The sequence below is a fragment of the Dermacentor silvarum genome, chromosome 5 (assembly GCF_013339745.2).
Source record: "Dermacentor silvarum isolate Dsil-2018 chromosome 5, BIME_Dsil_1.4, whole genome shotgun sequence".
Taxonomy (NCBI): domain Eukaryota; kingdom Metazoa; phylum Arthropoda; class Arachnida; order Ixodida; family Ixodidae; genus Dermacentor; species Dermacentor silvarum.
The window spans coordinates 118,710,577-118,723,347 of record NC_051158.1 but is presented as its reverse complement, the minus strand read 5'-3'; the positions used below and the strand labels follow the sequence as shown (position 1 = coordinate 118,723,347).

Sequence of the window (12,771 nt, the reverse complement as noted above, 5' to 3'; positions counted from 1 at the left end):
GAGACGAGAGAGGCGGTAGTGCAAGGTGATATCGTGGTACGTGAAGAGCGCGTTGCGCGTATCCATTCCTGGCGGGGGCGGGCTTGCTCGATCAGTCGAATCGCGAGCGATGGAATTGGCCGCCTCGTTGCTAGGATGGGCCGCGTGAGCGGGCACCCAGATGATTTGGATTGGGCGAGAGGGAACAGTGTCGGAACGCAAGATACCGGTGGCCGGGGGTGGCACCCATCCAACCGCGTAGTTGTTGACTGCAGGCTTGGAGTCACTGAAAATGTATTCCGCGGAGGTTTGCGTGATGGCAAGGGCAATAGCTGCCTCTTCGGCCTCGACAGAGGTCGAAGTGTATACTGAGGCAGTAATATTTGGTCGGAAAGAGTTGTCAGTGACTGCAACGGTATGGAATGGGTAGTGGCGGTACGGGGCGGCATCCACATAAGTCAAGGCGGGTTGCCGTTCGTACTGACGTCAGAGCGCGGAGGCTCGCGCTGCTCTACGGGAGGGGTGGTGTTCAGGGTGCATATTGTTAGGAAGGGGATTAACGGTTAGGAGGGTGTAGACGTGGGAAGGGATACATGGGCAGTGAGGTGGGAAGAGGTGTAAGAGGGGAGAGCTTAAGGGTAGAGAGAAGTGCGGGACCATGACGGATGCGGTAGAGACGGAGGAGCTGGGCCGTGCGATGGGCATCTGTCAGCTACGTAAGGGAGTTGTGGATGCCCATCGTCAGTACCCGATTCGTCGAAGTAGATGTGGGAAGAGACAGGGCCGACTTAAACGCCTGGCGAATGAGGCTGTTGACTTTGTCTTCCTCGGTGCGTGAAAGGAATAGATACCGAAGAAAATAAATGAAGCGGCTGAGAACGAAGGTCTGGACCAGGCGGCGGAGGTAGTGTTCGCGCATGCCGTGGTGACGGTTGGCAATGCGGCGTGTTAGGCGGATGGTCTGGTGTACAGTGTTTTTGAGTCGAGTGATGAAGGTGGTATGCTTGCCATTGGACTGAAGAAAGAGTCCGAGGATGTGGAGGATAGAGACGATGGGAAGGGGTGTGCAGTCAAGGGAGACGGTGAGTGGAGAAGGCGACAGGGGGGCCATTCCCCGAGGCAAAAGGAGCAGAAGCTCCGATTTTGCCGGCGAGCAGTTCAACCGGATAGACCGGGCGTGAGTCGCCACCGTGTCCACACCCACCTGGAGAGTGGTCTCCATGGCGCCAAGATTGCCGGTGGTCACCCATAGCGTGATGTCATCGGCATAGAAAGCATGAGACAGAGCTGGGATAGTGCACAGAGCACGTGCCAGAGGGAAGAGTGTGATGTTAAATAGAAGAGGGGAGAAGACGGAGCCTTGGGAGATACCCTTGCTGCCAAAGGAGAAAGAAGGAGAAAAAAGTGGGCCATACGAGATTTCGGCTGTGCGATGGGCGACGAAAGCGGTGACGTAAGCATGTACGCGAGGTCCGACATGAAGGGAGGAGAGAGCGTCCAGAATGACGGTGTGACGTACATTGTGGAATGCTTTGGTAAGGTCAAGTGCCAGGATAGCTCGAACGTATTTGTGGAGGGAGGAGTGTAGGGCAACCTGTGAAAGCTGGAGCATGACATCCTGGGTGGACAACTGGGGACGAAAGCCAAACATGGAGTCCGGATATAGGTCATGATGACGCAGATAGGTCTGGATGCGGGCCAGGATAACGTGCTCCAACAGCTTGCCGAGACAAGAGGAGAGAGAGATGGGGCGGAGTTGCTCGGGGGCAATAGGCTTACCGAGTTTGGGGATGAAAGAGACACGTGCATGGGTCCAGGAGGAAGAAAGAGTACCAGCCTGGCAATGTGTATTGAGAAGGTCAGTAGGGGCTTCGAGGGAGGCGTTATCTAGGTTTCAGAGTGCCTTGTTTGTGATGCGGTCCGCCGCCGGGGCCGAGGTGGTGCGGAGCGTGAGTAGCGGCGCACGAACCTCTCCCAGGGAGATGTCCGCTTCAGGGTCGGGGTTGGGGGAGCCGGTGTAGGCAGGAAGAGGTGTAGGGGGGTCGGTGCAGAGGTAGAGGACCCGGAGCGCCCCCAGGAAGTCAGTATCGGTGAGTGGGGAGGAGTGAAGGAGATGGGAGATATCTTTGCCCTGAAAAGTTTTGGTGGGTGTGCAGGGTCTAGCAGCATCATGAGAAGCGACCACGTGTCGCGGAGGCCCAGGTTGCCGGCCATGAGGTCGCTGGTCTTGCCCCACTGTTGTCGAAGAAGAGAGGAGCAGTGCTCCTCCATGTCCGACGCGAGCCGGGCCAAACGGAGGCGCAGGCGGCGATTCTGTTTCTGAGCCTGCCCCTGGCTGTCGATAGCATGATAGGCCTCCCAAAGGTGTAGTAGACGGCTGTCTGCCGTGGTAGAGAGCGGCGCTGTAGGAAGTGTGCATGTGCCAATATGGACGTCCGCCAAAAGGGTCTTAGTCCAGGCACAGAGATCGGTGATAGGTGATAGGTGTAGCAGAGGAGAAAGTAGAGAGACGAGTCGAACGGAAGCGGTCCCAGTCACCTACCTGGGTCAGACAAGTAGCGAGCGGTGAGCAAGGAAGGCGAGAGGGAAAGTTGTGCAGAGGATGTAGTGATCGTTACCAAGGGAGGCTCGCGTATTAGACCAGGTCGGATCGGCTACATTTTTGGCGAGGGTAATCTCCAGGTTGGTGTCTCGTTGGACACTGGAGGGGCGAGCGAAGGCATTAAGGACGGAAAGGCATTCGTTGTGGATGAAAGTCCAGAGTGAGTGGCCTTTTCGGGTGTTCGGGGGGTAGCCCCAGCTCGTATGGGGTGCGTTGGAGTCGCCCAGAACGAGCAGGGCGTTGCGGCCAGCACAGGAGAGCGCTTTACGGAGGACGAGGAGTAGAGGGGCTGAAGGGGAGTTGGGAGGACTGTACATATTGAGAACGAAAAGGCTTGCCTCAGTGAGACGGCAGCGATAGATTTCTAGGAGTAGATGGGTACAGCCTGAAACGTCCAGCTGGTGCAGCATGGCAGCAAGGTTATGGTGTACCAGCGTGGCAACGTTTGGGTGGGCCTCAGAAGAAGGAAGAAAAGAGGTGTAGTCGCGCAGCTTCACGAGAGCTAGGGGTTCCTGGAGTGCTAGGACGGAAGGGAGAGTGTCGGGAGGGATGTTTTGGAGGTGGAGCTGCGGGGTACTCCGCTTTCCGTGGAACCCCCGACAGTTCCACTGCTAGAGATTAAGGTGCGGGGGGTGTCTGGCCATGATGGATGGCGGGGTCACCAGACGGAATTGGTATGAGTGCCGCGGTGAGTGGGGCGGGGAGCGAGAGGTGTGCGTGGGTGGCCTCAGTCGTGCTCTGGCGGGGCTCTAGGACCGCGACCCTGGTGTCTAGGGTGGTAAGGTGGGATTCGATGGCGGCCATGCGGTTGTCGGCACTGGTGATAAGCCCGTGCTGGAGCCTGCCAGCCGCTCGTGCCTCGTGTAGGCGCGAGCGTCTACGTAATTCTCATGCAACACCGATGCTGCTGCCTCTACAGCGTCTTAGCAGTAGCCACCTAAGTCCAACGGCGTTTGAATGTTGGTAAGCTTTAGTATGCGGTGGCGTGGAGTTCTACCTCTACTCCATGCGGTGGCGTGGAGTAGAGGTAGAACACCCGACTTCAAATCTGAAGGTCGTAAGTTCGAATCCTGCTCCATTCCACTACATTTTCAGGCTTGGAGTGGTGCCTGACACCGGCAAAGAAAAAAAATACATATTGCCGAGAGCTAGTGGGGCTATACTAGTTCAGGTGCAACCAAACTAGGCAGGCCCACTAAGCTTCATCAAAGTCACTCCCTCACCAGAACAGGAATTGGCCTCCCTGGTGCAGTATTCGGCCACTACCTCCCTGATGACTCCGACAATTAAACCATGGCCCTCAGTTCCCAGTGGCTGCGGAGCACCTGACCAAGGCGGCGGTCAGACCTGCTACGCGGCAGAGGGTGCTAAGAATCTCTGGGTCAAGACAGGCCGCCAATGGAATCTGAACCTGGCAACGTTCAACACGCGCACCCTCTCGAGTGAGGCTAGCTTAGCAGGACTATTTGAAGAATTATCAGGCATTTCCTGGGATATTATTGGCCTTAGTGAGGTTAGAAGAACTGGTGAGGCTTACACAGTGCTGACTAACGGCCACGTCCTCTGCTACAGAGGTCTTCCAGATAAGAGAGAATCCGGGGTAGGATTTCTAGTCCATAACAACATAGCGGGCAACATTGATGAATTTTACAGCATTAGTGAGAGGGTAGCAGTCGTCATAATAAAGCTGAATAGGAGGTACAAAATGAAGGTAGTACAAGCCTACGCCCCAACTTCCAGTCACGATGATGAGGAGATAGAACAGTTTTATGAAGATGTGGAATTAGCAATGAGAAAGGTGCAAACTCAGTATACTGTAGTCATGGGCGACTTCAATGCAAAAGTGGGCAAAAAGCAGGTTGGTGAGCAAGCAATTGGAAACTACGGCATCGATTCTAGGAATGCAAGAGGAGAGATGTTGGTGGAATTCGCGGAAAGGAATAGGCTCCGAATAATGAACACATTCTTCAGGAAGCGCACCACCAGGAAGTGGACCTGGAAAAGCCCTAATGGAGAAACAAGGAATTGAATAGATTTCATACTCTCTGCCGATCCAAGCATAGTGCAGAATGTAGAAGTGTTAGGTAAGGTAAAGTGCAGTGACCATAGGTTAATGAGGTCTAGGATTTCTCTCAATTTGCAGAGAGAAAGAGTGAAATTAGTCAAGAGGAAAGAGGCCAACCTAGACGCAGTAAGGGTGAAAGCAGACCAATTCAGGCTGGTGCTCGCAAACAAATATGCAGCTTTAGAACAGGAAGATGAAGATAACATAGAGCTAATGAATGAAACCGTAACTAGGCTGATCTCAGAAGCAGCAATTGAAGTGGGAGGTAAGGCAACAAAGCAACCTGTAGGGAAGCTCTCCCAAGAAACAAAGGACCTAATAAAGAAACGACAAAACATGAAAGTGTCCAACTCAAGAGATCAGATAGAATTTGCCGAACTGTCAAAACTAATCAACAAGAAGAAAGTAAGGAATATTCGAAATTACAACGTGGGAAAAATTGAGGAAGCCATAAAATATGGACGCAGCATGAAATCAGTAAGAAGAAAACTAGGCATAGGACAAGGCAAGATGTATGCACTGAAAGATAAGCATGGTAATATCATCAGCAATTTCGATGACATAGTAAAAGCAGCCGAAGAATTCTATACTGACCTGTACAGTAGCCAAAACAGCCAAGCTACTTTCATTCGAAATAGTGATGAACCGGATACAGAAGCTCCTTCTATAACTAGCGATGAAGTTAGAAGGGCCTTGAAAGACATGACCAGGGGAAAAGCGCCTGGAGAAGATGGAATAACAGTAGATTTAATCAAAAATGGAGGAGATATCATGCTTGAAAAGCTTGCGGCCCTTTATACGCAATGCCTCACAACTTCAAGTGTACCAGAGAGCTGGAAGAACGCCAACATTATACTTATCCATAAGAAGGGAGACATTAAAGAATTGAAGAATTACAGACCCATTAGCTTGCTTTCAGTATTGTATAAAATATTCACCAAGATAATTTCCAGTAGAATCAGGACAACACTTGACTTCAGTCAACCAAGAGAACAGGCTGGTTTCAGGAAGGGATATTCTACGATGGACCATATCCATGCCATCAATCAGATAATTGAGAAATCTTCGGAGTACAACCAACCTCTCTATATGGCTTTCATAGATTATGAAAAGGCATTCGATTCAGTAGAGATACCAGCAGTCATAGAGGCATTGCGTAATCAAGGAGTAGAGGAGGCATACGTGAATATCTTAGCAAATATCTACAAGGATTCCACAGCTACCTTGGTTCTCCACAAGAAAAGTAGAACGATACCTATCAAGAAAGGGGTCAGGCAAGGAGACACAATCTCTCCAATGCTATTCACTGCATGCTTAGAAGAAGTATTCAAGCTCTTAGACTGGGAAGGATTAGGAGTGAGGATCGACGGCGAATATCTCAGCAACCTTCGGTTTGCAGATGACATTGTCCTATTGAGCAACAATGGAGAGGAATTACAAAAAATGATTGAGGACCTTCATCGAGAAAGTGCAAGAAATGGGTTGAAGATGAATATGCAGAAGACAAAGATAATGTTCAATAGCCTGGCAAGGGAACAAGAATTCAGGATCGCCAGTCCGCCTCTAGAGTCTGTAAAGGAATACGTTTATCTAGGTCAATTACTCACAGGGGACCCTGATCATGAGAAAGAAATTTACAGAAGAATAAAATTGGGTTGGAGTGCATACGGCAGGCATTGCCAAATCCTGACTGGGAGCTTACCACTGTCATTGAAAAGAAAAGTGTACAATCATTGCATACTACCGGTGCTAACATATGGGGCAGAAACTTGGAGGTTAACAAAGAAGCTCGAGAACAAGTTAAGGACCGCACAAAGAGCGATGGAACGAAAAATCTTAGGAGTAACGTTAAGAGACAGGAAGAGAGCGGTGTGGATCAGAGAACAAACGGGGGTAGACGATATTCTAGTTGACATTAAGCGGAAGAAATGGAGCTGGGCAGGCCATGTAATGCGTAGGATGGATAACCGGTGGACGATTAGGGTTACAGAATGGATACCAAGAGAAGGGAAGCGCAGTCGAGGACGGCAGAAAGTCAGGTGGGATTATGAGGTTAGCAAATTCGCAGGCGCAAGTTGGAATACGCTAGCGCAAGACAGGGGTAATTGGAGATCGCAGGGAGAGGTCTTCGTCCTGCAGTGGACATAAATATAGGCTGATGATGATGATGAAGCTTTAGTATGTGCGCAGTGGTAAGCTTCCTTTCCCTACATGAGTGAGTGAGTGAGAAAAACTTTATTTCGAATCAGAACGATTCGCGTCCGGCGAGTCCGGCTGAGCAACTGCCGCAGTTACGCCAAAGAGTTGTCTCCCGGCGGCTTCCTTGGCCCGCTGGTCTGCCCACTCTTCCAGGTTCGAGCTGAGCAGCGAGGCCTACCATCGCGCGCGGAGGCCATCAGTGGAGGTCTCGCTCTCATTATCATGTATTTGTCTATGGCATTCTCATAGCATGTGTTCTAGCTTGTCTCTGGTGCCACAGACTTTGCATCTATCTGTTTTGCGTATTTCTGGATAAATAGCGTATGATTGGCTATGTAGTTGTCGCCTTTAGACAGCCTGTGGTCTATTCAGTTGTCGACGGGGTGGTAGATAAGTGCATCTTTCCATCTTCTAATGGTTGGTGATGTCGTTGGTGCTGGTCAATCTGTCTTCCCATTCCCATACTTCGGAGGGCCCCGTCCAGGTGTCTACGTTAGTCGCAGCTCGGAAAGTGAGTCCTCGAGCTACCTTGTATGCCGCTGCGTTATGTTTGTCCTCTCCCGTTGAGTCGGCGGTGTGGGTTGGTATCCAAAAGGATTTGGACACATCTGTCTTCCCTAGATGTTTTGCATTTTCTGAGTGTGTTTAGCGCCTCCCCTTTTCCTACTACGGCGTGCCTCATAATCAGATCGTGGTTTTGGCACGTAAAACCCCATAATTTAATCGAGTTTTTTTACATGGCTGACACACAAAAAGGTGATAAATAATAATGGAGACGGGATGCATAGGGGGTTGCTGGAGATGAAGCGGTCCTTGTACTGGGGCCGTCGGTGTCGAAATTGAAAAAGTCAGAGGCCTGCGCGGCACATGCAGCACAGTCACAGCGTAATCTGGTGGAGCGGCTCAAGAGTAGCTCCAATTTGGGCACCACGCACAACAGGGTCTTCGTGGCAGTCTGTTCGCCTCGTTATGACGAGCCCGCCCGGCGTCGACGGTGAGCTGCGGCTAGTAATGCTCGTTGCGCATCAGACTGCTGAGCCCAATCAAGAAACTTTGGGTAACAGCGCAAACAAACGACCACAAGAAGGGAGACACGGACACACAGGCGCTGACTAACAACTGGTTTTATTGTGAAGGATAGCACACCTTATATATGCCAGAGTGAAGCAAGGGAAAGGGGAACATAACAAGGGTAACATAGTGCCAACAACGCAAGCGCAAAAACAGCCAACCAAGCGCAACAAGACGCAAACAATTATTTTTCTTTCTAATCTGAACTCCCGATAGCCGCATCCAGAAGATAAAATTCAGCGTCAAAGAGAGCAAGGGCACGGGTGCTGAAGCACTTGCTACGGAACTTCCTGATGTGGTAGGCTTCCAAACTGATGCGCGCTGTCTTGTCACTACTCTTTCCTAGAATCGTCGTCTCCTTTAACCGGGCCACACAATCAGTGCACTTGCTAACGTGCGCAACTATATGTGCGTATTTGTCATCTCGTTTTTTCAGTTTTAGAGCGTGTTCCCCTAAACGGTCATTGACACAGCGACCAGTTTCGCCGACGTAAAACATCCCACAAGACATGGGAATGCAATACACCACTCCAGTGAAACATTTAACGAACGGCGGTTGGTGGTTCTTCTGGCATCCACGTTTACTGGTGTTGCAGATACGTGGGCACAACTTTCCCAGCTTGTTAGGGGCAGAAAAACATATTGGCACGCCGTGCCTACTTGCCACCTTCTTCAGATTGTGGGAGAGTTTATGGATGTAGGGGACCACCTCAGGTCTATGTGCCTTCCGGTGATCCTCCGCCGTTGTACTTCCCGTTCCACGCTTGAATTTTTGAAGGAGGGTTCACCCTCCTTCAAAAGCGACCGGGTCGGTCGCTTTTGAGAGGGGAGCAATGACGCGAAATAAGTTGGCACGTGGTGACACTGGCCCCTTGAGGCGAAAACGACGAAGTTCGTGGTTGCGCGCGCGCTCTCCGAGGTCCAGCCATTATTAAAGGCTGACGTGTTTTTTTGCCTATCTGTTGCTGGTGAACTATTCTAGCTGTAATAGCTGGGTGACAATATGAACTGCATTAGTGATCACGTTTCTCTGCGAAACTGAAAACAGGCACATCAGATTTTGCAATGTTCCTACTTGCACCGATACATTCGCCATAAAAACTGCATTCTTCACGCCCATCTCAAGAATTAGCTTACCCAGAAGGACAAGCTGCTATTGAGCATTGTAGCGAAATTTCGCGAGGGGCGCTAATGCATTAACGTTGACATGCTTCGTAACGCGGAAAGAAATGTTTAGGCAGAATAATTGCTGTCCCAGTCTACCTCGATAACATCATCCGTAGCAAAACCATCTTCTGAATGACATGCCACCAAGAAGTACAAAAATCTCTTTTACAAAAAGTTGGTGCGGAATTCGGTGAAATGTATTTTGTGACAGACGAAATCATTCCCATGGACATTTCAGGTGTCCCTTCTTATGACGACCCCTTCAGTGCTGAATCTACTGGCAAGTGCAGTCGCGGCTACGGCCACAAGGCTTCCTTCACTGAGGACGGTGGTCAGCTTAGGAGCAAGTCTGCCGAAGAGCACGGCAGAGCTCGTGATCTCCGCGTTCAAACCTGCGGAATTCAGCAACAGCTACGGCCTGTCTGAGGCGAGTGGGGACGTCTGCTTCTCCCCAGCTGGTCAGTTATACTTCGACAGCGTGGGCTTTCCTGTTCCTGATACGCAGGTCAAGGTAATGTAGAATAATACTGTCTGTATGGCTTTAGAGAATTATTTTTACTTTGACCATTCTGCTTATCCTCCTTATTTCTTTTACCACACCACCTAAATATTCCTGTTCAATTACACGGTACATCAGGGCTCCTTCACATCTTCCGCAACCACCGAGCATGCTAAATGTTTCGTGACAGAAACTTCGATTGTGCCAAAAATCAACACTCCAAAAAAGTGAATGGGTTCAGAGCTGAAAGTTCCGATAGTTGGTATTATAAGAATTTCCAGCGCAAAAGAAACCTATGGAAGGAAAGTGGACAGCGTCTTTCTGTACACTTGCGTCCTTCGTTATCATGTTTTTTTTTTGCGCTGGAAATTCTTATAATGCAACTAAAGGTAATGGGTGCTCTCCACCAACTTTCAAGCCGCAGTTGTCCTCATTAAGTTGACATGCGAAAAGATAAGCTGGCCTGCGACATCATCTATCTAAACACAAGGCATGTAGTCTGCGCCACAAAAGCCGGCTCGAACATTAAGTGGACTTTGCAGCTGACTGCTGTACAGGAGTGGCGTATGGCGTAACACTTCAGGCCTCATGGCGGGGGTCTCAAACACGTGCCCTTTTCCAAATATTGTCGCTGAGCGTGCTATTTATTTTATTTATTTATTCATGCGATACTGTAGACCTTGCACAGGTCCAAGCAGGGTATCACACAAGCATTTGAATAAACACAAGAAAAAAAATACTACCACACGTCAATTTGGGGACGGCATCAAGTTCCAGTCGTTAATAGCACGTGGAAAAAAGGAATACTTGAACTCCTCAGTACGTGCGAAATATGGGTTTGAAGTGTGAGGTTGGTGGTGCCGGGTGTGTCTAGTTGTTAAGGGTTTAGGATATATTGAGGTCTCAGTAATTAATTAATTGCTTATAAGTGTCGAAAGAAAGTCGAGGTGCAATTTTCTTCTTCGTAAAGGTGGTAACTGTATATCATTTGTTTGCATAATTTCGGTGGGAGAAATGTACTGCGAAAATTTAGAAAAATAAATCCAACTGCATTTCTCTATATTGTTTCGAGCATTTAATGTTAACTTCAGTATGGGCGTCTTGCACTGGAGTTTGAGGTGTAGTAGCGGCGCCTGGTGGCGGCGAAAAACGTCATCTGGGTAGTACCAGCTTGGATAGTATTGAGCCCTGGCTGTGGCGAAGCACGTTTCTAGCCCGCGTTTTGCGTCGATTCGCACTTTTTTCTGCCCTGTTTCGAGTGCGAAAAGACTCGTCGCTTCTCACAGACCATGGCGACCAGGCTGCGAGCAGGCCGCAGCCTATAGTTTTACAAAAACGGACTCTCCGTGTGCCGTTGGACGTAATGCTGGAAGCAGAAGACATCGGCGACGCCGATCCGGAGAGACCTAGCTCAGCCTCGAAAAAGCGTCACCGTCGTTATTGCTGCGTCGTGGGCTGCCATGAACAAGATGGCCTGAATCCCAACATCAGATTCTACCGTTTTTCTTCAAGGCCTCACGCTGCGGAGCGTCGGGCGCGCTGGATAAGTGCAGTTCGTCGCGCTTGGTAGAGAAATGGGAGACCGACATAGCAGCAGGCATGGCTGGTGATTCACGATCCGAGACCCGGCCACAGCGACAATTAACAATTCGACCGGTGCGAAGTGGTTAAGTGACCAAGTGTGTGCAAATGACCACAAATGGTCGGGCTGATTCGGTGACAATTCACTACCCCACTACGAGCAGCACAGGTTAGAGAGTTGAATGTGCTCATCCTTGACCTCAAGCCAGCACGTTGAGGCAGCACAGCAAGGTAGTATTGATTACAGCACATCGATGTTCGAGCGCTGTCATTAAAAGCTACATCAAGCGAGCAGTGCACGAGCGCGCGCTGCAGCGCGATTCGCACGTACGTACGTTAGTGCGAGCTTATATGCATTGCATCAGTTATTTATCAATTGCTAGACAGATGGCCACTACTACAACGCAGGCATAACTACTTGTCTAGCGGCAAGAAGTAAACAAAGATTGCTGGAGACCTGCTGTTTCGCGGCATGTCGAAAGATCGCTGCCGTCGCGGCGCGTACGATCGTGCGCTCGAGCAGTTCCGTACACATGTCTGCTTATCGCTGCTGTGAATTCATTTATAGAAAGCATTTCCTCGCGTTTGTGCGCCTGAATCTAGCAGCATGCAAACCTTACCTGAAGTTCAACTTCGCAGGAGCGTGACTCGCTTCACTTGCGATTGACACCGCGCGAAAACTTCGCCGCTTAATTCTCGAACTGCGTACACGTATTCGGGTTGCATAATTTCTTGCCTTTACGCAGCACGCCACCCACGGAAAAATCTTGGGCGCCCGATATTCGCTGCAAGCCGTGGTACAACACAACCGAAAGTGGCGGGTCCATATTGTAAACGTGCTTGCCGAAGCAGACGACCGAGCTTGGTACTACCCAGTTTCGGATTGAGGGCGCTTTTTAGCACCATTTTTGCAGCGCCCCCTGGGCAACGCAAGAGCCCCATAGGGATCCCAGATTATACATGCATACTGAAGTAGAGGCCCAATAAAGGATATGTAGCACAGAAGTTTTGCACTAGCCGGGGTGTTTCTTAATTTGTGTCGGAGTAGGCAGAGTTTACGAAAGGGTGCAGCAAAAATGTTGTCCATATGAATGTTCCATGATATATTTTTAGGTGACAGCCAAGTATTTGTAGTTAGTAATTTTTTGTAAGACGGACGAAACTAGCTAATCAATGGGCTTTATATATAGTGGGTTCTTTATGCGTGTAATTCGTAAGATGACACTTTTTCCGTATTCAGGAGCATTTCCCACATATTGCACGGATCTGAAATGTCCTTTAAGCTCGAACCTTACTTTAAGTTCGAGCTGATCGTTATGGGAAGTTTTATCTCTCAACAAAACACAATCTTCAGCAAATAGTCTGGTGTTCATGTTTGAGTCCACTGCACTTACAAGATCATTAATGTACAAAACGAAAAGTAATGGTCCGAGTACGCTTCCTTGCGGTACTCCCGGTGTCAGCGGTAGACAGTCCGATTGATGCCCGTCGATCACAACCTACTGTTCGCGATTGTTCAAGTAATCAATAATCCAATGTATAAAGATTCATTCATAATCAGATCAGTGCGGACATTGAAAGGGTATCAACAAGACATGCCACTGGTTT

General features: G+C 49.6%; 1 protein-coding gene across 3 annotated transcripts in view; it reads left to right on the top strand.

Moving 5' to 3' along the window:
- The window catches only part of LOC119454373 (uncharacterized), a 239,663-nt gene that overhangs the window by 84,892 nt on the left and 142,000 nt on the right, over positions 1-12,771 (top strand). For all 3 annotated transcript variants that reach the window (XM_037716327.2, XM_049668408.1, XM_049668406.1), the window contains exon 8: positions 9,322-9,594. In XM_037716327.2, the coding sequence (XP_037572255.2) occupies positions 9,322-9,594 (273 nt within the window). The remainder of the gene's footprint in view (positions 1-9,321; positions 9,595-12,771) is intronic.